Source organism: Clupea harengus, chromosome 15, assembly GCF_900700415.2.
Source record: "Clupea harengus chromosome 15, Ch_v2.0.2, whole genome shotgun sequence".
Lineage (NCBI taxonomy): Eukaryota > Metazoa > Chordata > Actinopteri > Clupeiformes > Clupeidae > Clupea > Clupea harengus.
This window is the reverse complement of record NC_045166.1, coordinates 25652101-25677710: the sequence shown is the minus strand read 5'-3', so window position 1 is coordinate 25677710 and position 25610 is coordinate 25652101. Positions and strand designations below refer to the sequence as shown.

Genomic DNA, 25610 nt, shown 5'->3' with positions numbered 1-25610 from the left:
TATTGGGATCCAAATGTTCAATGACTTTGGTGTAGAGCTATATACTGGGATACATTTAATAATTTAGTCACTTTAGACTTAATCTCGCCTAACAAATAATGGGCTATTGAATGTGGAAAGTAGGAACTATGAATATTTGACACTGGTTAATTTTATTCTGAAGTTTTATGTCTGGCTCTGTATGCTATTTGAATACATGTTTAAATGAACAACAATCATCCTTTATTTTTATGCTTTTTCACATGACTTAAGTTATGAAACCTGGCAATGGAATAACATTCTGTACAAAACATTTTTACAATAATTTGTAATGGTCACCCAATCTTTGTATTCACCATGTCATGCTCTTTCTGAAAACATGGAGATGTTACAATCTAAACAAACCTAAAATTGAAGTAAATAGTTGTTTGTTGTAAATTGTTATAGATATAAATATAATTTTGTAATGTATGCTTTCGAAGAACTGCAAAACAGCATAGTTGGTTGTCATAATATTCACTGTGGGAAATTGTGTGCAGAGGAATAATGTGTTACTTAAGATGAATGATTGACAGGTGGTAAGGTACACATCCTGCATCTTTGTTTTAGGCCCGTTGACGAATAACTGCAAAGATTGCGATAACCAGGACCATGGAACCCACCGCTCCACCTATCAGAAAACCCACAACAGATCCGGCAATCTGCTGGGTTTCGCACATGTCACCCGTATAGAATGTGGACTGTCCAGATGCACACCTGTGAAAGGGCAGATAGGGAGAAGGAGAGGAAACATGCTTTTAGTTCTACCGCTATTCCCAGAGCTAAAGGCAGAGCATTGCAAAAGCCAGGTGTAGACTGAATACACTGACGAACACAAATGAGCTGGAGAAGTTGACACCGCTAAAACCAGCCAGCATTATTATGTACTCTCGCACACATGCGATTGTGTTTTCTGCGTTTGTGTGTGTGTGTGTATTTGACTCGCTGCCTTATTTACTGATCTGGCTTCTCTTGTCAATCGTATACGTCACAGCTTATGCAGTGTGTGATGACATTCTCATACCTGGCTGAATGCAAGTGTATTTGGTTGGATTTGACTTTCTGATTAAATGAGATATTACCGATCTATTCATTTGTCTTTCTGTATATGGCAGAGAAGGAAGAACAAAGAAGGCGGGAAGGAGCATAGGAGGAAAAAAACACGGAGATAACCCTGAAGCTGACGTGATATTAAGAGCACTATGGGTAACACCAACATGCAGCAGATGAACATGCAGGATGTGTATACCCAGGCAACATAACTGTCTAGTAGAGTATACAGTACAGTAGTATACAGTAGAGTAGCTAAGATCATTTAACAAACATAATTGCATAAACATAACATAGAAAAAAAGGGCTATTGTAAAACGCAAATAATGTGCAAAGCAATGACTGGTGTGTGTGTGTGCGTCTGTGTGTCTGTGTGCTGACCTGCATGCGGCCTGGCCTCGTTTCTCCACACACACTCCTCCATTGAGACAGGGGTTGGGGGAACAGGGGTCAGTCAGGGCGCGGGCCCCCCTGGGCCGGGACTCTTCGGCTGGGACCTCTTTGGGTGGGGCCTCCTCCTCCTCCTCCTCCTCCTCCTTCTCCTCGTTCCCCGCCACCCTCTCTTCCTGTGCTGGAGCCACCACAGGCACCTCGGTCTCCAGCAGATGGGTCAGGTCTGCAAATACACACAGCGCACTCACACTCAGATAGCTGACTTGAGAAAGAAAGAATCTAGCCGGGAGATCTGTAGCTGCAAATCAAATTACCATCAAAGTCAACGGTGATGATGAGGTCGTCGTTCTTGAGGAAGCTCCTCCTCTTCAGCTGCAGGTGGGACATGAATGTGCCCCAGCCTATCTCTCGTCCTCTGTAGCACGTACAGCTCTCGTCCCACGTGGCATTTACGTCCACTGGCCTAGTCCATGTGGCGCTGGAGTCTAGGAAGAGCAAACACAAAAGCCAAAGCCAGGGACCGAAGGAATTAACACTTCAATGCTCCGTAATTGATGGCCAAGGTAAAGGAGACCAGAAAAGAGGACCATTGCCAGTTAAACTGGGGATCATTTTGGGGGCCTTGACTGTCCAAAAAGCAGTTGGGGTCATTTTTGATCAGATCAGATCAGTTATATTGATTGAAGTATTAGGCTAGGTGTTTTTATTTTTTTTCTCAGGTCGATTGGGGATTTAACACCCCTGTTGTAAAAGCAGTTGGGGTCATTTTTGATCAGATAAGATCAGTTATATTGATATTTTAAGTATAAATATTAGGCTAGGTGTTTTGCTTTTTTTCTCAGGTCGATTGGGGATTTAACACCCCTGTTGTAAAAGCAGTTGGGGTCATTTTTGATCAGATCAGATCAGTTATATTGATATTTTAAGTATAAGTATTAGGCTCTCAGGCCGATTGAGGATTTAACACCCCTGTTGTAAATGCACACATCAAGTTAACCCACTCACCACTAGTGAAGCTGCGGCTATTGGACATTCGCAGCGTGGCATCTGGGTCCTGGTCTATGGCAGTGATGATGACCTGCCTGTTCATGGCCGGCCACTCCATCACACCGTCATCCACGCCACTGTAAAGGTGAAAGGTCACGCCAAGGTATGTAGCAGAGTTAGCATCTCGGCCATTGGGGTAGACGGTGAACCCGTACGCGTAGCCTTCAGAGTTGTTGAAGCGGCCACTGCGAATGCCGACCCCGACTGCTGTGGAGGCCAAAAGGCTGCTGAACTTGCTGATCTGCCACACGGCGACGGGACATGCCGTCTCTGTCAGGGTGATGTCGTCGATGGAGATGCCACTGGATGCCTGGTTTTCGACGCCCACCATACCCTGAAAAAAGTAGCGGAACTTATCTCCGACGCTCAGGGCCACGTGAGCAATCTTCCACGAATCATCCCCGTCACCTGAAACATGAAGGAATGGAAAAGAACACATTATTCCTGCAAAAGATCGTTGGATCGTTGCATCCGAAATCAAACTCAATATACTGAGTTGATCAGAAGGCCTTTAACCCGACAAAACTCAATGCAGAAAATACACTACCTGTGATGGTGTGCACTTTTTTCACTTTGCGGACGTCCCCAGTGCCATCGTCCATGCGCAGCCATATTACCAGCCGGTCTCCAGCGCCTCCTGACATCTTGTAGAAGAACTGCAGGCACTGCTGGCTCCTCCTGGGGTACAGGATCCGCGATTCCAGGAGAGCACTTGTCCCTGGCACTGACCTTGACGTGTCGAAGTGCATAAAGAGGCCTGCATCTACAGTAGCACAGGGTGGCAAAATGATAATAATAGGTTAAATTGAACCTCCGTTACGATAAATGAACGGACTACTTGCGGAATGACATGAGAGATCATTTTGTGCAGTGGTCATTATAAAGAAATATTGGACATCCGAACATCAGGGTGGCCCATTCAAATCAATGGAACGTTCTGCAGCGTTCTGAAGAATTATTGGGAACAATGGAAATGAGTATTCATTTTTCCATTTTTTAGAATTTCATTTCATACATAAAAAAAAAAAATACTAGCCCCAGAGAATGTCAATGTGAGAGCATTGACAAAATATCAGTGACTGTCTATGTCAGTGGCATTATGCAATATTTTTTCCAAAGGCACCTTTGTTTATTGTGCGTTAATACATGCAGTGCTGTCCATGTTTACCTCTGCACTGGCCTCCCAGGGTGTGGTCATTGCTGCCTGCCGTGCTGGGGGTCTGGACCCAGTCCCCGTTGTCCTGCTCGTTCTGAATCATCCCACAGATGTTGATCTGCTCAAAGGAGCACTGGTCCAGCAGAGTCAGAGTAGCAGCTAGAATGGCAGAGGTAGGCTTGCTGATAATGTACTATACGTGCATGCTATCTCGCAGTGCCTTGTGATGGTAATTAGTTTTATACCATATATTGAAGATTCAGTCTTAGGTTTGATCAGTCAGGATTCAGGTTGTTTCTTATACAGTGGTGGCCACCAAGGGAGACAAAGCCTGAACGTCCACTCATAGCTTCACCTCAGACTCATCTGACTTGTTCCTTGGGGAACAGTCTGTTAAATACACTATATCTAAGGGGTGTCACCGTCTATTCAAATGGGCCATGCATGCAGGGTTCTTTGTCTCGACCTGGGGGGGAGGTGAGACCAATGTCGCACCTCACTTACCCAGGTCAGAGACAAAGAATATTCACCAAGCAAAGTCCACTCATGGCTAGTTAAATCCAAATAAAAGTAACAATTATGACTAGGTATAATATCATTGACTTATTGACTATGGCATATTCTTATGACCTATGCTGGTCCCTTCACTTGTAACATGTACTGTGATTTGTGTGAACTGTGATAACGGTTCTAGGCCTACTCACCACACTCATACTTGCGGTTCAGTCTTTCCAGGTCGACTGCACTGAAGTCCAGACGCTGGCCAATCACATTGTTGAAAGCAGGGATCGCCGTGGTGATGGTGGGGATGGCGGGGTCCTTGTTGAAGGAGAGCGGGCGGTAGTGCATGATGGACTCATAGTCATACGGCGTGTTCAAGTCCGTGATAAAGTCGTCCTCGTACTTGTTAAAATTGTGCTCTTTCCCTGCGGACCCATATCTTTCAAATCAGTGACAAATCAAATCAGATTGCATGCTTCCAAGAATACTGACTGCATAATAGTAGCTCCTATGTTTGGCCCTTTTTACAGCATTCCCTGCTCTGCATACCATACTGATCTCATCACCAACACTCTTGACTAGTTTAACAAATTATTTAGCTAATCAACAGCATTATAATTACCCTTAATTAAACCCGGTGCGCTCGGAGCTTGAATACATTAAAGAGCTACAGGGCAGGTCTTTGAGGGGTGTCAGTGCAGGATAGAGAACCTCTGCTCTATACTAATGGGTTTCAGTGCAGGATTGAGAATCTCTGCTCTAGACTAAAGGGTGAGGCAGGATTCAGAACCTCTGCTCTAGACTAATGGGTTTCAGTGCAGGATTGAGAACCTCTGGTCTAGACTAATGGGTTTCAGTCCAGGATTGAGAACCTCTACTCTAGACTAATGGGTTTCAGTGCAGGATTGAGAACCTCTGCTCTAGACTAATGGGTGAGTTTGACCTGTGTGTTGGCAGCTCACCCTCCAGGATTTGGTCCCAGTGGATTTTGACGTAATCGTCACGGTCAGAGCGTGACTGCTCGTGGTAGAAGCCGAGAGCGTGAAGGAGCTCGTGCTCAACGATAGCTCTGGTGTCGCATCTTGCCCCGATCGACAAATTCTGGCCCGTCGCCAGGTCCCCCACAAAGGACCAGCATCTACACTCAGGATTGTCAGATTGTCACAGAAAAGAAGTGTCATTGGGAAACATTGGCCTTTGTCCATCACAAATCATCGTCACTAGTCTGGTGCTGCCATACCATATTCACTGCATTTAACTATATTCATTCCTTGACTACATTTTGACAGCATCACTACTATAACAAACTTCAACAGCTTTGACAGACAGCCTAGTAAAGGCTGCTACCTGCTGCCTGCTACCACTCTAAGAAGCATAAGTGAAGTGAAGAAGAAGTGATATATACTGTATATAGGGTGGCACTCTCTTGTGCTTTCCCAAATGACTTGTTTTGTTGAAGGCATGGGTCTTTGCCAGAAAGATATCATTTGAAATGAAAGGAAATACTCTTCAGCCGATCTTTTTCAAGTAAATCTTCTTCAAAAAAATTACCAACTGCTCATTCCAGAACAGACTGAAAAATTCCTCCTCAGATTTTATTCATATAAATTTCGTATCACCCTTATTAGTTTGTCACCAGTGTTCATTTGCTCTCATCATAATCATTACATCACTTTTTATCTGCTCTGCCATTTGTCAGACCTTGTATTCTGATGCAGCAATAAAAGATGATGGTCATAAAGATTGCACAAGCTGAAGCAGCCACAGTGATTATAGTTGTTTTTCTTGTATTGAGAGACTTCTTTTCTTGCTCACCCGTCCAATTTAGTGAAAGAGAGGTAAGTGCTCTCGCCCTCGTAAGGCTTGAAGTCAACACAGGACTTAAGGCGATACATCTCAAGGGCCTGCAGGATCACACCCTTGGCATTCAGCTCTGGAAACCAACAGATATTCAATTGTATACATCAAATGTTTTGTAAACATCGTAATCAGTGCTGGTGTAAATGAAACTAAGTGACTTCAGAAGAAAAAATCCTAAACACCCAAAGAATCTGTCAGGATGTAGGGAATGGGAAATTTCCATTTTTTTTTTTCATCCAGAATGGCATTTCTTCTTGGCTGAAACAAACAGAGAAAATGAGAACCTGACAGTTCAACATCCCTTAGCTGCTTAGAATGGATTTTTCTTGTCAACTTAACTTACATCTACAGCAATATCTCCCTCAAAGAGATCTCGCGATGATTCTGCAATGTAAAAATGACTTCAGGTTGTGCATGCCAATTTATTACAGATGTTAAACACATTATTTCATTGGAAATGAAAAGCACAGGTTAATTCAGGAGAGCAATTTCAGTAAGGACAACTCTTGTGTAAGGAATATATGTTTGTTGGATGGTTGGATAGATTTAGGAATATTTCTATAAAGTATCGTATATAAAGTACATTTAGGAGCAAATGTACATGTATTTACATTACAATGTAAAAGAAAAGCACTAAGCTTAGGTAACACTTACTTAAATTAATATCGGGAATATCCTCTCTTAATTCCCCAGCATCCACATCACGTCCTATTAAAAATATATATTTATACATTATTTGAAGTGTAACAAACAAACAGATCATGCACTAATACATCTACTCGAATCAAAGTATGTTATGGACATTTAGTCCATTAAAAGAAACATGTACCATAGTCATAATGTGTTGGCACGGCTTCAGCCTGCTTGGGTGCAGAAACAGAACCATATTCAGCATAACATCTCCAAACATTTTCTTAAAGATGCACAAAAAACACAGATTTCCAGTAGGTGGAAACAACTACAACTAAAGAAACGTCACTGGAAAAAATCTTTTTCTGTACCTTCAGAACCAACAGAAATGTTGTCAAAGCTGTGATTTTCCACCTTGTGTCCAAGGAGCTCATGTTAACTTGTGTGTGATCGCGAGTCCAGACTGGATCGTGTTGCTGGACTGGTGTAAACATTACAATAAAACCAGAGCACCAGGTGGTACTTTGATCGGAGGAGGCAAGACAGTTAAGGTCTCAGAGCTTACATGTGTCTGCGTCAGCTCACCGATGGCCTTCGCAGAGATAGTGACACACTTGACCAGACTGCACTTTGTTTTATCGTTCATGTTATATATTTGACACACATTTATGACAAAAGGCAATACTGGTGTTTAAGATCACCGCAAGGTGAGGGTTTATGATCTTCGCTTCGGAGTGCCTTTTACTGTCTCTCTCAGCTATTCCCAGAGTATGAGTTCAGTGAAGTTATTCAGCTGTAAAAATGTATAACATTTGATATGATTTGCCATCACCTTTGATTAAAAGATTAACAGATTATCACATGTGAAGCCACACTTATTTTCCACCATGCAGTAACAACAGGGTTACATAATTCAGGTACATACATGTGTGTTTGGAAGAAAGCAGTGGCAGAAATATTCTCAACACCCAAAGTTGATGGATTAAAAACTGTACAAGACAAGTTGAAGTACGAATTATCACAAAAGCCAAAAGATGTTGACATCAGTTTAACAGGCCTGTTAAACTGGCAGTTTTGTTCAATACCCTTACTGGTGTGTTCATGTCAGGGGTGTTTGAAACACTGCATTTTATTCTTATTCAACGTTTCATGTCTTTCACTATTCTGTCATTTACAGCCATTAGCTAAGTTGTTTTCAAAGACTCTTTACTTGTGTGCGGTGTAGATGTGGGATAATGGTTGTAAGTATGACATGACATGGTTCATGCAGGAAAAAGCTCTTTAATAAGTAATAGGAGCAGCTTATACAGTTTTGCTTTCATTGGCCAAACAGTAAGACATGGGGAATATAAGACACGTAACACACAATCACAGTGTGTGAGGCAGTGTTTACCTTTCAGCTTAAAGTTTACAAGATGGGGAGACAATCAGTTATGGAGGGGCCAACTGGGTTATGCATTACACATTGTGAGTGTTAGAGAACTAATGTTTAGTACCAGCGCAAGCTGTCTCTTGGTGTTAAAATGTGACTGTAAAGGATTACTGGTGCAGAACAGGTGTTCCCTTGTGTCTGCAAGACCAGGGTTGGGGAGAGATTTGGGGGCTTTTACATACATATTTACAAATCTTTACCTGTTAAAATGCATGTTGTTTGGTTAAGATGGCCTAAAATACTGATTACTGACTGCTGAGATTGATCAAAGCCTGTGGTGGAGAAATGTACATCTCTTTTCCCCTTCTTAGGTAGCGTCTCCTCTTGGCTGCACAACATTAACCAGAGAGGTGAGATCTGCAAAAAGTGAACATCTATTAGAGCAAGAACTGTGACACATCTGTATTTCACACACACACGCACGCACGCACGCACGCACGCACCTTTTAACCTGTTTTACCTCCAGAGGGATTGAGAGCAAATATGTACTGCCTGACCCCCAGATCAAATTAGCTGCTGCTGCTGCTGCTTAACACCAGTGCTCACCTTCAAACTCAATGAAGAGAATGAGATCATCATTCTTCAAGTAGCTCCTCTTCTGCAGGTCATAATGGGAGAAGTAACCATTCCAGCCCCAAGTCCAGCCACGGTAGCAGTCACAGGAAGGGTCGTAAGTCCCCACCTTTGCAGGGTTGTCCCAGAAAAAGTCGTTGGAACCTAAACATTGAAGCAACAGAACATATCATAGTCAATTATTGGGTCTTCTGTACAAAGAAGAGACAAGGACAAGTTCTAAGTTCTAACCTTAGGCCTTAACCTCACTCTCAGGCTAACCCTGGTCCTAATGACGATCTAAGTCTGCCTGAGCAAGACCCTTCTCTTACCAGATACGAGGTGTTTTTCCACTGTGGTGAAGCTGTAGGAGAAGGACTGCCTGCGAGTCACATCGGGGTCCTGATCCATCACCGTGATGGTAACCTGCCGGTTCCCCACCGGCCACTGCAGCACGTGATCATTCACCCAGCTGGTGACATGGAAGAAGGCGCCAATGTACCCGCGGTACACCTCTGAATTGGGGACGAGCTGGATGCCGAAGCCGTAGCCCTCAGGGCTGTGGAAACGCGGGCTCTGCAGGTACTCGCCAGGGGCCATTGTGGCTATGAGCTGGCTGAAGTTGGCTATGCGCCAAACGCCACTCGGGCACCGCGTCTCGGCTAAGGTGATGTCGTCGATCACGATGCCTCCCCGGGAGCTGGATGGGTCTCCACGGAGACCCTGGAAGGCATAACGGAATTTGCCGTCCATCTTGAAAGGCACATGGGCAATTTTCCAGGAATGGTCATCATCACCTTGAGATAGGAAACCAAAGAAATAATGAGGGACTATTTGACTTGGATACTGCAACCTTGCAGCTATGTAACCTTGTGAGATTCATTCCATCTAAAATGACGTCAGCAAACGGAAAGAAAACAAAGGTTTCCTCACCCATGAAAGTGGCAGCTGCAGTGGTGGAGAGGGTGTTCCCTTTAGGGTCCTCTCTCTTGGCCCAAATCACGAGTTTGTCCTTCGGGTTTCCAGTCATCTTGTAGAAGAACTGCAGACATTGGAGCTTCCTTTTAGGGTACAGGATCCTGGACTCTAAAAATGCTGAGTCATCAGGAATTCCCAGGTTGGTGGGGAAATGCATGAAGAATCCAGCATCTATGAAAGGCACACCAAATCGTTAGCATGGCCACCCAATCACTGCACACAAATCCACGACTAGCATGTTGAAACCTTCTACAAAGCACTGAGTATGTGCTTCATTCAACATAAAAAAAATGCAAGCTACATTTCGTTCAACATACAAAGGTTACATTTTATGCTGTGACGTGTAGGCTATGCAGGTCTAACACTGGTCTCTTTCTCAATTACAAGTGAAGAGGACATTTTTTTTCTTTAGGGGATATTCCAACACTTTGTGTTTCATTATACAAATTGACTCCAATTTTCTCAGGTTCAGTGATGACATACCCAATATCACTATTGCTTTGTTTTTGCGTGGAGATCCATTTGAATAATATCAGCTGCACTGACAGCGATGGAATAACTAAAGATAATATTCTCCTCATATTTCTTTTCTTAGTTCGTAGGAAATACCCACTGTTGCACTGTCCCACCAGAGTATGGTCGGTCGATGCTGGAGAGCTTGGTGTGTGGGTCCAGTCTGCGGTGTCCTTTGCGTTCTGAATCATTCCACAGACATTGGTGGACTCAAAAGCACACTGGTCCAACAGAGTCAAGGGAGCAGCTGGAGCAAATGTAGAGTTACAAGTCAATTTGATAAAAAAATTCAGTCAGTCAGTCAGTCTTACATTTTACATTTAGTCATTTAGCAGACGCTTTTATCCAAAGCGACTTACAATGTATACACATTTTACAGTTACACTGATGGCACACTGCACATCAGGAGCAATTAGGGGTTCAGTGCCTTGCTCAAGGACACTTCGACAGGGAATCGAACTAGCAACCTTCTGATTACTAACCGACTTCTTTACCTCCTGTACCACTGCCGCCCCCAATCTTAGTATAACAATGAATTAATACATTATGTAATACCATCCATCAATTCATCCATCCAGAAAGGCCTGTGACATACACTGTTGTATTTACACATTAAAAATGCAATGCTACTGCAGAAACAGTTCACATTGTGTACTCACAACAGTTGTACATCCTATTCAGCCTCAGCAGGTCCAGATCACTGAAGTCATTGTACTGGCCAAGCAACTTGGTCTTCTCAGGGTCCTTGGCTGTGATGGTGGGGTATTCAGGGTCCTTATTGAAGGAGTAGGGGTCATAGTGCATGATGGACTCATAGTCATAAGGTGTGTTTTGGTCTGTTATGAATGTGTCATCATACTTGTCAAAGTTATGCTCCATACCTGTGTACATTGAGAATACAGTTAGAAAACAGGCAGATGAACAGACACTATATTGATACTGGTGGAGAAACGATCTTGTTTCAATGGCAAAGAAAGACGCAGAGCACTATAACAGTTAAAATCCAGATTAAAGGGTAAAGCATTCTGTGTATAGTTTCGTCTTAGGTACAAATTAAAGTACTACAAGGCTTGCTTCTCAGGGGGAATAAAAACAGTATGTTGGACAGAGGCCCTGTCAAGGCCCAACCTGAATGCTAATATCCCTGCTTGGATGGCCCATGAAATCAGTGACATTGCTATTTTATTTGCCAATGTCTTTTCTGTTGTCACAACAGCTTACCAGGCAGGACTTGGTCCCACCAGATGTCGACATAGTCATCCCTGTCAGAGCGGGACTGTTCGTGGTAGAAGCCGAGGGCGTGAAGGAGTTCATGCATGATGGTGCCTTTGTAGTCGCAGCCGTCACCTAGGGAGAGCTGCTGACCTTCCTTCAAGTCTCCAACCATCGACCAGCAACTGCATGGGAAAACATCACGTCAATGTAACCAAATGGAAGGAAGATCACACTTGCTGTAATCATGCAGAACAACAAACAAACCAATGCTTCAGATACCACACTTCAAAATATGATTTATATATACACATTATAAAACAAGTTTGAGGTAAACAGACTTCAATTTTATCGTATTCACCCCTAACACTGCCAAGGATTGGTCACATACCCATCTAGTTTTTGAAACTTGATGAAGCTCTTCTCTCCCTCATGAGGTTTAAAGTCCACACAGGACTTAAGGCGGTATGTTTCAAAGGCCTGGTGTATCACCCCCTTGGCATTCAGATCTGAAACAAAGCCCATTGGGGGGTCAACTTAGCCGTGTTCTGGGCTTTCTGGTGTTCTGCCGGTGTGTAAATACTCTGGGATAAATAAGGACTCAAAGTTGGAGCAAAATAAAATCACTCACCAAGGGCGTTCGTCAGGATGTACGGTATGGGGAAGTCCCATCTGTAGGTCTTGTCAGTCAGTGCATTACGTCCAGGCTAAAACAGCAGAAATAGTGAGAGCCTGAGACAAAGGTGGTACCCAGAGGTGCACTTCTGTCAACTTCCTCTAAGTTATACATATTTTACATGATGTTATTGATTACATCTAAATAGAACATAAATCAATATTAAGAATGCAGCAAAAAAAAAAGGCATGTTATTCTGGTTATTCAGGTATGGCCGTGACAAAAAAAAATAATCGAATTGATGGTAATAAATGGTAACTTCGGTAGAATCAGATATGTCAGACCTATCATGATAATTAAAGCAAAACTCTATACAACTTTTCAGGGCATTATTGCAGGGACATGTATGTCTGAGGCTGGAGAAGCAGTGTGTATGGTCAAGGAGAGGAAACCCATTGCAGTTCTGATGCACAGATCCAAATATGTGTTCAGGTTTCCTCTGACAGTCACAGCACTGGCCATGTGAGTAAAGGTGTGAGAGTAGTTTCTCAGTAGCTACGGAGGCAGATGTTTGCGAGCATCGGATCATAGGCTAATGCCATCCAGCATGTGCATTAAATACAGATGAATGGTCCAAAACGGCATAGAAATACTTTTGTTTGTGAAACATACACTCAGAAATGTGCTACACATTTGAGTTATACTTCGCGTAGGACGCTTTCTAGATACACCCTGTAAAGTGTGCCTTACTCAAACTCACCTTTCTCTGATCAGTTTGCTATTATATAGGTACCCTTTAACATTATAATAACAGGAGGATTTTTTCGTTATAAGAAGCAGAATAATGAGCTAAACAATTCACGGCCTGCTCTACCATGTCTATATCTTGAGAAGACATGACAGCCAAAAATAGTTTTCTCTTGACATTTGTAAGGCACTTCACCAATGAAGGACCAAGGTAGCACCTAGTGTGCAATGACTGTATGATACCAATATAAATAGTTTATTACCCTGCAATAGTTTCTTGCTAAATTTTGACCTTTGAAAAGCTTATCATTAATAAAAAACTGATATGTGCTCATTTATTTCATCAACATCTGCTTTGGGGCTGCTATTATATAATTATGAATACAGCTCAAGGCGAAGTTCAGCCTATGCCTACTCCTCGTTTCAAACTCATACCCTTCATTGAGTGAGTGGGTCTGTGGTGCAGGTATACGCACAGGTAAAGCAATGTCCCCTTGCACAACTGGAGTTTTCAATCCTTTGCCAGACAAGAGATAAACATTCATTCAACATATTAAAACACTTTTCAGGTGTTAATGCATTTGTCTGAATTTAAGATTAATCAAGGCAAATTAATGAAGGTAATTTCTTACAGTATTAAACATATGTGTGTATATCAAAGCCTTTAATATCAGAAATACAGCCAGTTGTTTTGTTCATGTACTTATTACAGACAAGAAATAAAACATATTATGCTATCCATTTCGGCTTCCTCTGAATACCTTTATTGATGAATGGGATATCCCTTCTGATGAGACCATCTTCATCAATGGCATGAGCTATAATCCATGATAACATAATATTAAAATTGTAGCCCTTCCAGAAATATGATAACAGAAGTACTCATTAAAGTTCATTCAGCTTGTTTCTGTATAGACTAGATATCACCAAGTTAACTTTGGATATAATCATTTTACATTTACCAATTGTACATTTAGGTTGAACATTTCTTCTCAAATTGCATTAAAAAAAAAATCTTACATTTTTCTCTGGCAGGCCTCTTAATCTGTGATGGACAGAAGCATCAATAAAATGATCAGAACTTAAGCACTGATGAGGTGAAGCAGCATCCAGTATTTGATATTCAAATATTTAAAAATGAGAAGTAAGGACACACAGACACTGGAGGATAAGAAAGGGAGAGATACCAAGAGAGTAAGGACAGTGACCTGGAGAGACAGACAGACAGACAGATAGATAGATAGATAGAGAGGGACGCCTTGACGAAAGACAATGAGAGACAAACACAGACACACAGGGGAAAGCCACTGATTGGCACACCCAGAGAAAGACAGAGATAAACAGCAGCCCTACTGTGAAGGAGGAGGAGACGGCGAGAAGAGCCAGGCTGCAGACGATGCCCAGGAGCCTCATGTTGAAGGAGCAGACAGATCACTAGACACTAGGCCACTGGTCTCCCATCCTCCCCAAACCCCACTCTTATTTCATTAGCACCGAGAGAACTTTGAGCCACTGTACCAAAGCCAAAAAGATTCAAAACAGCTTTTGTGGCAACACACCAGTCCTGATAAAAGAGTAAGAGTAAAGTCAGCTGTTTTTTGTGCTGAGCTTTGGTTTTATGAGTTGAAAGCTAATTGTTACACAACCGTATAATGTACACACTATCTGGATGAAGATAAGATTTGTGATAATGTAGGACCACTAGGTGTAGTACACAGACAAGATCTGATTGTAAAAATATTCCCAGGAAGGCTATGGTGAGATTCCATTAAAGTCAGCACTCAGAAATGGTAAAAATGAATAATAATTTATAACACTACATTACAATACAGTGACGATTCTGGTTATTTTTCCAATAAACTTGAACAATAATGACTCAAATATGTTTCTCAAATCTTTAATTCATTTCCAAAAAGCATTCATGGAGTCAACATTAATGGACATCATAAAAAAACAGGATGGTTTTTGTAATTCATAATGAGACCAAAGAAAGTCATTTCTCTGTCTTAACATCCCAGTTCAGCTGCTTGGCTCTTCAGCACTGCATCCTGTTTGAACAAAATATAAACATCAACACAGAGGTCCTCTATAAAAACATGGCAACAGAAACACGCACCTTAGGTGTACAGTGAACTTTTTACTGCTCATGAATTGCTCATTAAACCCAACACTCACCTATAACATTATTCATTTGGTACAACAGGTACTTCTGTTTTAATCAGAGGTGATAGATCTAGAGATACAAATAAAAAGTTGTCAGTACATTTACAAGACTGAGGCAAGTTCCTTCTTAGATAACTTAACATGTCACAGAAATCAAATTGGCACAGAAAATGTTTGGGCATGTGACAGAACTTCCTTCCAGTTTCTGCAAAATGTCATATTTGAAAATTTGAATTTCTGGTTCAAGTTCTTATCTGACAAACGAATCTGGCATGGCCATCGCCATGTGTACCAAGCACCTTAGTCTCCACTCACCTTCAAAGTCCACAAAGATAATGAGGTCATCGTTTTTCAGGTAGTTCCGTCGGTGCAGGTCAAAGTGTTTCACAAAGTTTTGCCAACCCTTTGATTCACTGCGATACCACTGGTTTGCTGGGTCCCAGGTTCCGACCTTGGATGGGCGGTCCCACCAGAGTTTGCCATCAGGTGCTAATAAAAATACAAATATTAACAGCATCAGCATTTACATGAGCAGGTGTGGCAAGACAGTCTGAGTGCTGCAGTAGAACTACACTCCAAAACTAGGGCTGGCCCTTGTTTTTACATAGCCTGGCCTGAAAACAGTTGAATTATTAGATGACAAAAGCAGACACAACATGCTGGACACCATGTTGTTTGTCAGACCGAGTTCTGTGTAAAATTAAAACTAAACAAAATGAACCTTTAGTTTGGAATGTAATTCTCAACAGCAATAATGACATGGTCTACAGAGCCACAACTTTAGATTGTGTATAATGAAAAAAAAAAAAAACCTACACAACCTACATACATAACCTCCATTTAGTCCAGTTAAGAATTGGCACTTTAAATAGCTCTGAAGAGAAACGGCCATTGAACATACTGTTGTCCATGTTGGTGGTGAGACTACGTGCAGTGGACATGCGCAGCTTCACGTCAGGGTCCTGATCCATCACTACTAGGGTGGCCTGGCGGTTGATGGCAGGCCACTGCATCACCACGTCATCGTCCCCACTGAGCAGGTGGAAGTAGAGACCTGTGTAGTTGCCGGTGTAGTCCGAGTATCCTGACAGAGGTTTGACGCGGACACCGTACGCGTAGCCCTCGGGGCTGTAGAAGCGGGCACTGTCCAGGACCGTGGTGCTGTCAGCCGTCGCCATGATTTGAGAGAAGTTCTGGATGCGCCATACTCCTGCGGGGCAACGTGTCTCTGTCAGGGTGATGTCGTCAATGAAGATGCCACCCCCTTGTGCCGGGTCGCCACGCACAGCTTGGAAGGCATAGCGGAACTTGACACCAACTTCCAGAGGGATGTGCGCAATTTTCCAGGTATGGTCATCATCAGCTACAAGAGGCACATACATAAGACACATACAGACTGTCAAAACTGTCAAAACTTTGAGCACTTGCAGTTGCCTACATTGAGCTCCTAGAGGTTAAAAAGTCACAGATGTGAGTTGCAGCTTTCATATCGGTCTAAAAAGATATCTGCATGAAATGGAGGAAGGTAAACACTAGACCAGTTTTAGAATAAAAAAAAAAATCACTTTATCTAAGCTTGCCAAGATAAAACACTGAGAGATGTTTTGTGGTTGTATTGGTTTGATGTGCATCTTGCTCATTTGCACTCCACAGGTTGCAGTGCTGTAGGTGTGAGGAAATGATGAAGTAGAGGCAATGGTACAATGTTACTTCAGGTATAAAAAGTGAACTGCCAATGCCACATGCACCCCTGCATAGAAAGGCATTTTTTTTTCTTGGTAAATCCTTCGTAAGATCCCAAATTACAAACAGTCAGAAATGCAGGACCATTTGATGAACCTGATGAACCAGAAGTGTGAATGACTACTAAATGTCAAGTTACAGTATGAAAACAAAATGAAAATTACCCAAAAATGTGCCCACTTTCTTCATCTTGCGCACCGTTCCTGTACCGTCATCCATTTTAAGCCAGAACACCAGCCTGTCCTTCACACTGCCGGTCATCTTGTAGAAGAACTGCGCACACTGCTGCTTTCTCTTGGGGTACAGGATACGGGACTGTAGCAGAGCAGATTCCTCTGCCTTCCCAGTGGAGGTGTTCACATGCATGAAGTATCCAGCATCTGAAATCCACAGTGTCTTTCTTTAAAACCAAATATGGAATTTAAACCGTGTTGAAATGTTGTGGAAGATTTGTTTGTGATTGTTTCAGTAACGCCATGCTTTTCACCAGTTCACCTTCATGTCTGTGGCTCAGTCACTATGGTGCATTTCCCAGATCAGAATTAAAATGAAATAAAAAAAATGTAAACTGTTTGTTCACTCTCCACATCATCTAGTCATTTGTGTGCATCAAAACAATCACAACAATTTCTCATTCCTTTGAATAGTTTTGCAAATGCTTTTGCACATTCATACAAAAGGATCTGCTGATTAATCTTACCCCCCCCCCAAAAAAAAAACTTCTAGGTATCTTTTCATTGTGTTAGTCATTCAAATGGATTCAATCAGTTATCATTATGTGTCAACCATATTCTTTATCAGTTTCAGTGACATGGTAGTTTTGGAATGCTTGCTAAAACATTACTTCAAAGTAATCTATAGGGATCTTAATCATAAGAATGAGCAATGAGAATGAGAATGAGCAGCATGCCAAATTATATGTGGTCATTTGGGTCAAGGTAAACGCCATCAGGGATGGGTTTGGTGGACTCAACAGATCACTGATTACTTTGAGCTGCATTCTTTTGCATGAAAGGTGCTATATAAATAAAGTTTTATTATTATTATTATTATTATTATTACTGTTCCATCATTATTCTGAACTTTATCCACTGGCAAAGTTCTGCTCCGAATGAAGGTGAAATGTCAATGGCCATCATGATTAGATAACATAAAGGAGGATTACTGTAATGTGACATGCAATATTGTCCCTAGGTTTCTCAACAGGTTCTTCTTGTTGCTACTATCCAGTCTAAAATCAAGTTATTTTATGCATCTTACTACTTTTTCTACATCATTTGATCCCTTGTTGAGTTGAAGTTGTTGTGAACTCAACTCATTGTCATTGTCACTCACTGTTTTGAAAATGTTAAGGATGATTTGAGAAATGTACCAAGGTGTCTGAGAAAGACTGTAAACCGTTAAAAACAGAGATTGAAGCTGTACATTTCATTTTTTTGTGAATAATTTGAACTTTGACCTCTGCATTGTCCAGAAAGAGTGTGGTCCGCAAAGCCTGGGCTGCTCTGGGTGTGGATCCAGTCGGCATCGTCCGTGGAGCTCTGGATCATCCCACAGATGTTGGTGACCTCGAAAGAGCACTGGTCCAGCAGGGTCAGGGAGGAGGCTACAGCAGAGCACAGTCAGTGAATCTCTGATGCAAACACAGCATACTAGAAGCATACTAGAAGCATACTAGAAGCATACTAGCAGTCATGTGCTCTGAAAGAGCACCATGCTGTTATTGGTTTAGACAATGTTTAGAGTACTTATTTTAGCACACTACACTATTTCAATCTCAAAACTAGAGGGGCACTCGAGAGTGCAGACCTCCGCCAAGGCCAAATGCTCCATCTCGCAATGTTAAAGAAAGTGGACATTTTCTTTTTTTTAATTCCTGGACCCACTCTAAAATGTAATGGGTTCTTTCTTGGCCCATGCTACACACATTCACCAAGTTTGATGAAAATCAGTCAGTTAGTATTAGCATAATCCTGCTGACAGCCACCCAACAAACAAGCCGACCAACAAACAGCAATGAAAATATACCCATAAGAAAAGAAAATCTAAAAATACATATCCTTTGTTTCTCCTAGACAACAATGAGATAAGAAGTGAGTTTTCGTCTTAAATGCTGCTTCTCAGATTTCTATATGGTCTAAATTTCTCCTATGGTGTTGAAAGAGAGATCTCCACAGGATCACAAATCATGCTCAGTTTTTAATAAATGTTTAGGCATCTCAATATTTTCTCCTCTGTTTCTCTATAAAGACAACATTGGTGTTAACAATGGGGATGAAGCACAAATCACAGTAAAGTGCATTAAACGATAATTTAACAAGAAGATTGTTCAAAGCTGTTGTGGGGATGGGTAGCTAGGGGATCTTCTTTGTAAAAAATGGTAGATTTGTGCTAAAAATGCTAAATCTCATTTCTGTCTTGAATGTTTTTTCCCCCCAAAAATGTGAAGAAATATCTGTGATTAAACTCATACATGATATTATAATGACATCAGATCTAGGTCTCCCAATTTATCAAAGATGCATTTTGAGTCTGTTGGTTTTTGTATGTTTTTTTTATCTTTAGTCTGCCTTGTCTCTATAGTAGTGGGTATAATAGAATGCAGTGTAACTATTCCAACACAGTATAATAGCATTACTTACAGCAGTTATACATCCTGTTCATCCGTAGCACATCCAGCGCACTGAAGTCCAGGTACTGTCCGATGATGTTGTAGAACTCTGGGATCTTGGTGGTGATGGTCGGGATGGCGGGGTCCTTGTTGAAGGCAAAGGGGCGATAGTGCATGACGGACTCATAGTCATACGCCGTGTTCTGATCAGTGATGTAGCTTTCATTGTACTTGTTGAAGTTATGCTGCAATCCTGTGTACAACAAGAAAATCAGATTGGATAAACAACAAAGCTTCCGCAACAAAGGCTGACAGAGACATATGAAGTCTCCAAAGTCTGTTCAAAAACGTTTAAAAGAATGAAGAATAAAGCTCAAACCCAAATGAATGTCATTCATAGAAAAAACAATGTCTTAAGTCATTGATCGCAGTGTCAGAATTTAAACATCCATCCAGTAAAACCTATTAGTGGCTATGGGGCTTACTCCCAAGACTAGAGGCTGTGCAAGAGTGCTTCTCCAAAACTGAACATACCGTCAATCACTTGGTCGAGATGGATCTTGACGTAGTCGTCTCGGTCCTGGCGGGACTGCTCATGGTAGAAACCTAACGCATGCAGCATCTCATGTTCAATTATAGCCTTGTGGTCACAACGTGGACCCAGGGAGAGCAGCTGACCCTCCTGCTGGTCACCCACCATAGACCAACAGCTGGGGACAAAGATAATGATGTCTCACATCAGGTGTGTTTAATCAGAGTTGGTACATCTAGACTGGAATGAAATTTGAGGCCAAGTCAGCCTGATAAAGCATTGCTGAACATGATGAAAATCCATGTTAAAGTATCTTGAAATTTACAGTTACATATTTACAAAGTCCTTAAACACCTCTATTCAGAAACTCATGATAAGGTAGACGACCCTCAAAAGGGGTTTTTCTTAGTATGTCTTAGAGAATGGATTTGTCTACCATGTCTTACAAATGAACAATGACTCAACTGACCTAATACAATAGTGACCTAATACTGAGGTCTATCAAGGAAGCAACAGGTAGGCAACACAGTGTACTCACTGCTACTCAATCAATGCGAGTTTCGAAGTGACATGAACAACATTGAAGATGGAGTGCTAAGCAGTAAAAGAGCATTATTAAGCCATACCCATCTCTTTTCACAAATCTAATGTAGCTTCTTTCTCCTTCGTAAGGCTTGAAGTCGATACAGGATTTGAGCCGATACATCTCAAAAGCCTGAAAGATGCAGCCTTTGGCATTCAGTTCTGAAAGACGACATACAGTAATCAACACACATCATCTTCAATGATTACATACCATAACCAAAGAGTGCTTTGTCTGACTATGCAGGCAGAGTGTAATTTACTGTAATCATCAACCAAAGGAACTACATTTGCACCATTTAACTTTACAAAGGTTATTCTGGCATAACAAGATACGGTGCACAGTAACTATGAGTAAAACAAAACTTAATAACAGCCATTATTAGTTGCATTGACTTGGTTGTCCACTTACCAAGTTCATCGGATAGGATGTAAGGGATTGGGAATTTCCATCTGTATGCTGTGTCTAGGAGAGCATTACGGCCAAACTGTGAAGAAAAACAATTTCCGATTTTGAATGGTATGACATGCAGCAAAAGTCAGAAAGTCACAGGAAAAACACAACCAAAGATTGTAGCAGCAGTGTCTTTGAGACAAACTCACTGGTATGGCCATATCTCCTTCTACCAGCGGAGTTTTAGCTCCTGAAATGGACACAAAGAAATGTAATGTCTGCTCTAACAATACAGTTAATTTCCATGGTGATTGAAGCAGCTCTGCTTTCAGAGATTTTTTTTATAGAAATTAATGTTATATAGGTTAAAAACATGAAAAGTTCATAACTCACCGAGGTTAAGATAAGGGTTCTCATTTGGCTCATTGTCAACCTCTGTATGGAAAAAAATATTGTTAAACTAAACAAAGTCAAAATCACTTCACCTCTCTAACAGCTTGTAAACTAACTTACCATGCACATCAGATGCTGCATGAACCTTCACGGAACAGAGAAATGAGATTGTATGAGTCAATATAGACATAAATCTATATCCATCCAAAACTGCTACATAGACACTGTCAATATAAATACCAATAATAATAGTAAAAAAAAGAATAAACCCCAACTCACAGTAGGCAAGCAGGACACCGCAAGCAGCCCTGCGATGAAGAGAAGCCTGGTGGAGGACATAGTGTGAAATGGCTTGAACAAAAGTTAATTTGGGTTTAAGTGGTAAGCAAGTCGCATAGAACTTTAGCCTTTGATCAAGATAGAGTCAGTTATGGGCTCACGTGTCAAAACAGAGAGGCCTTGTGGTTAAGCATTACTGACATGTAGTTTTACAACTAAGGGACATGTGCATGCCTTCTCTCTCTCTCTCTCTCTCTCTCTCTCTCTCTCTAGCTGTATTGTAGGGCCTATTTGTAACTTCATTTTCTTTTTGTAAAATGAATTCAATAGTATTAAGATCACATGAATTAATAATTGTACATTATTCTCAGTTGTTATGAACAAAGGTGATGTTATGCTTTAATTACAATAAAAACATGAAAGATGTACAGTATAATAATAATTCATCATATTTATACAGCGCACACACAAAAGAGAAAAGTTACAATACGTTTACAATATGTTACAAAAAGGCTCCATTTAAATAAAATGTAAAAAAAATTTGGGTGTGAAATTTCTGTATTTCTAGGTCAATTTTTTCAATGCTCTTTTGCAATTTTCTTTAGGCAGAGCCGCTACCCAGTGCTTTACCATCTCCACCATGGGGATGTCATTGATCATTAGTCAATCAATAATTGGTTATTGAAAACCATTAGTAATGGTTTTCCTTTATTACAATAGCCATTTCGAATTTTTCCTTTCTCTGATATGTGTTATACTGTTTTGAGAAAAACATCCGATAATGAGGATGACCAGAGACAATTGGTGGACAATATTGTTTGGGCGGTAAAATCTCAGTGCAATAGATTAACAAATATGTTTGCACCTTCCACTAAAGTGGGTGCATCATTGCAACAACCTTTATGGTTACAGTAGAATTTATGTTTTGATTGATCTTAAAGTCCTTAACTTCTTATATGTTATATATAACTACCGGTCTGAAGTTAGGTAGAATAGAATAGAATAGAATATATTTATTTGTCATTGCACAAGTACAACGAAATTAAGGTAGCAGCTCTCAGACACAAAAACAATAAAAATATAGATTGAACATATATATATATACATATTTACACTATAAAAACACAAGACATATAACACAACAGAGAGACAAATACAGGTCAGTTGTACATGTACAAGTCTAGCAAGAGGTGATGCTGCTGCATCATCAGTAATTGATGTCTCTTAAAGTGTAAGTGCACCCTAAATGTTTTTAGCTGTGAATTAAATAGTATGACTGAACTTTAAATCACATCAATGCTGGTGTTCCTTTTGACAAAATTCTCATTTTTATAAAAAACAAAATCTGCATTTTATGGGTTGAAGATGGCTCAACGCGCCATCTACTGTTTAAAATCACCCTGAACCGATGCTGGCCTATCTTTGACCATTTGGTATCTATCCATGTCATGAAATGGGCGCCGCACCTCCCATTTCATGACATGGATCTCATTTTATTTGCTGATGTGCCTTCCACATCGTAGATTTAATAGCGAAATCTATTGCAATAAGTTTGAATGTGAACAGGTTGAACCATTAACTTTTAGATGAGACCAGAGGCCTACATAGCACTTCTTGTTTCCTACAACCTAGTTCCTCCCTCCTTTACTTTACATTTTCATCAGAGGTAGGGCCTTGGACGTTATGAAAGGAAGGCAGGATTGACAAATAAAGGAAGTGATTACTACCACAGCCCATATACGGACATTATCTTTGTAATTTGAGGTGGGGGATTTTCTTATTTTTTCTGTAGTAACAGGAAGTGTTAAAACAGTCCAAACTTCCGGTCGACTTGCTCCAGCAACTTTAAGCCAGTCTAAACAATCCTAAATAAGACGAAAACAATAAAAATATCAAAATAATACAATCATAATAATGATAATAATCAAAATAATAGTCCGCTCTAAAACTGTTACTACAATACGCTCGTTACGAATGGTGAGGGTTGAAAATGAACACAATTAAAAAGCCAATCATAATTTTCATGTCTGACTGTCCTAATTTTGCTGATGTAGATTCTTGTTTAAGACAGTGAAATAAGTCTATATTTATATTTCACTGTTATTTTCGTTATCTGCTTTGCTAAAGTGTTAAAAACTTTCATAATAATGTGCAAAACTTGTTAGGCTGCGAAAACTAAAAAGTGTGCCCCTTTAATACAGGGGTCAAATTTCTTTATTAGAAGATGTTCAACATTCTATACGAAGCTATAGGATAACAAATTGTTCTTCTCTGGCCGCCACAAGACGTGGACTAACCCTGACCTGTGTTTCGTCTCCAAGACAATAGCACAATCCTGCGAACTGCAAACTACGCACCAAATAGCTCGCCTTGTCAACGACATCGAAGCTGAATTCCAGAGGAAGGAAAAGTTTGGAGGGGTGTATATTGACTTGACAGCCGCATATGACACCGTGTGGCACCGCGGTCTCTACCTTAAGCTGCTCCAACTCATACCCTATGTGAAGCTTGTAAAGCTCATCATGCTCATACTTAAGAACCGATCCTTCTATGTGGTGACCTCGAGTGGCGAGCGCAGTAGGAAGCGGCAACTCAGATACGGCCTACCTCAGGGCTCCGTATTGGCCCCCATCCTCTTTAATGTCTATATAGCAGACTACCCTCCCACAACATCAAGCAAGTACCTGTACGCGGATGACAGTGCAATCGGCTATGCAACCGAAACCTACGAGGAGATCCAACCTATCCTGGAAACAGCCATTTCCACCCTCTATAGCTACCTCACCCGCTGGCACTTGAAACTAAGCGAGCCTAAAACGGTTTGCTTGATCTACCACCTAGCCAACCGACTTGCAAAAAAGGAGTTGGAAACAAAGATGGAGGGGCAAAAAGATGAGATTCGACCCACGACCTGTATACCTCGAGTGACACTGAATCGTAACCTGACGTTTGGTCTAGTGATGGGCAAATGAAGCTTTGGTGAAGCATTGAACCATTAGGCACATTGTTTCAAAAATCGGTTCATTACTTGAAGCTTCAGTAACAGTGACCTCTCCTGGTGATGTGCCAAGGCTGCAACTAAATTAGCCCAGCTAGACAGTGGCACGAATCTATCTAACAATGACAATCTAGTGTGCACCCCAATGTTGTGCGCGGAAGTTTTTGTGCTTTGAAGGCGCTACAATTCAGACTCAAAACGAGGCAACTGACTGTTTCGTGCGTGGCGCTGTGAACCACTCAGCTGGTTCATTCGGAGAAAGAAGCAGTTGCTGTTTCGCACGTAATATGTCACGTGATTTTTCCGTACCAAAGCAACCTTCGAAGCAGTGGTTTTATGGTTGGTGTAGTTAAGGTATGAAGCACGTTCCGGCGCTTCAGTGTCAGGCTGCCATCACTAGTTTGGTCCCCACCTCAAGAACGTGGCCGAGAAAACCTCAAAACGTGTCAACATCATCAGGAAGCTCACCATAGTGAACTGGGGGGAAAACTTCACCACCCTCCGAACATCGGTCCTCACCCTGGTATATTCTGCTGCTGAATATGCTGCCGCAGTCTGGGCCCACAGCACTCACACCAAGGCTGTTGAGGTGGTCCTTAATGATGCCATGCGTCTCATCTCTGGGACCCTGAAACCTACCCCAAATTAAATGCTTTCCATAGTCTCAGGAATTCCCCCTGCTAGCATCCGGTGCGACTACCAGGTCCTAAAGCTGGCAGAGAAGGCAGTCAAGGAGGATAGCCTGGTCCCTCCCGTCCAGGACGACACCATCCCCCAGCTAACCCTAACCCTGCTACCAAAGCTGCAGCGCTCCGCAGGCAAGGTCGACCCTCCACCTCTTGGGTGGAACAGAAATGGCAGGGAGAATGGAGAAGCTCACACACCACTCTGCACACTTTCATCAAGTCCCCATCCACAGAGCCAAGCGGCCACCACCTAAGCCGCAAGGCCTGGACTCGCCTCAACCCCCTCCCACTGGATGGTTGGCGCTAGTGAAAATGACTTGTGATGGTGGCGCTCCGCAGACTATCCCGCACCTCCTTCAGGAATGCCCAATCTTCAAGCCACCCAATGAGCTAGCTAGACGGTCTCCTCGCTCTCGACCACGCTAGTATTAAGTGGTTGGAGGATGGAGACATCCCAGTCTGAATTGTGAAAGACTAAATTAAACGAACGACGACGAACATGATTCTGAAATAAAAATGGGGAA

The 25610-nt window shown here is 41.7% G+C and overlaps 3 protein-coding genes across 3 annotated transcripts; all 3 read right to left on the bottom strand.

Moving 5' to 3' along the window:
• Positions 1–584: 584 nt before the first annotated feature.
• On the bottom strand, positions 585–7267 carry mep1a.2 (meprin A, alpha (PABA peptide hydrolase), tandem duplicate 2). Its single transcript, XM_031581250.1, has 14 exons — positions 7027–7267; positions 6855–6885; positions 6680–6733; positions 6369–6409; positions 6208–6283; positions 5981–6098; positions 5128–5303; positions 4369–4590; positions 3677–3823; positions 3056–3271; positions 2467–2916; positions 1776–1946; positions 1450–1684; positions 585–735 (listed from the first exon to the last, which is right to left on the bottom strand). The coding sequence occupies exons 1-14, from the start codon at positions 7147–7149 to the stop codon at positions 585–587; spliced, it is 2211 nt and encodes a 736-aa protein (XP_031437110.1). The 5' UTR covers positions 7150–7267.
• A 649-nt stretch (positions 7268–7916) lies between these two features.
• Positions 7917–14389, bottom strand: LOC105894427 (meprin A subunit alpha-like). The gene is made up of 13 exons (XM_012820948.3): positions 14059–14389; positions 13726–13750; positions 13467–13523; positions 13182–13222; positions 11974–12049; positions 11734–11851; positions 11352–11527; positions 10790–11011; positions 10231–10377; positions 9573–9788; positions 8972–9436; positions 8634–8804; positions 7917–8444 (listed from the first exon to the last, which is right to left on the bottom strand). The coding sequence occupies exons 1-13, from the start codon at positions 14116–14118 to the stop codon at positions 8395–8397; spliced, it is 1824 nt and encodes a 607-aa protein (XP_012676402.2). The 5' UTR covers positions 14119–14389; the 3' UTR covers positions 7917–8394.
• A 220-nt stretch (positions 14390–14609) lies between these two features.
• On the bottom strand, positions 14610–21523 carry mep1a.1 (meprin A, alpha (PABA peptide hydrolase), tandem duplicate 1). Its single transcript, XM_031581852.2, has 14 exons — positions 21403–21523; positions 21244–21268; positions 21124–21165; positions 20940–20980; positions 20749–20824; positions 20381–20498; positions 19757–19932; positions 19254–19475; positions 18071–18217; positions 16776–16991; positions 15770–16231; positions 15184–15357; positions 14881–14938; positions 14610–14753 (listed from the first exon to the last, which is right to left on the bottom strand). The coding sequence occupies exons 1-13, from the start codon at positions 21460–21462 to the stop codon at positions 14889–14891; spliced, it is 1809 nt and encodes a 602-aa protein (XP_031437712.1). The 5' UTR covers positions 21463–21523; the 3' UTR covers positions 14610–14753; positions 14881–14888.
• Positions 21524–25610: the final 4087 nt, after the last annotated feature.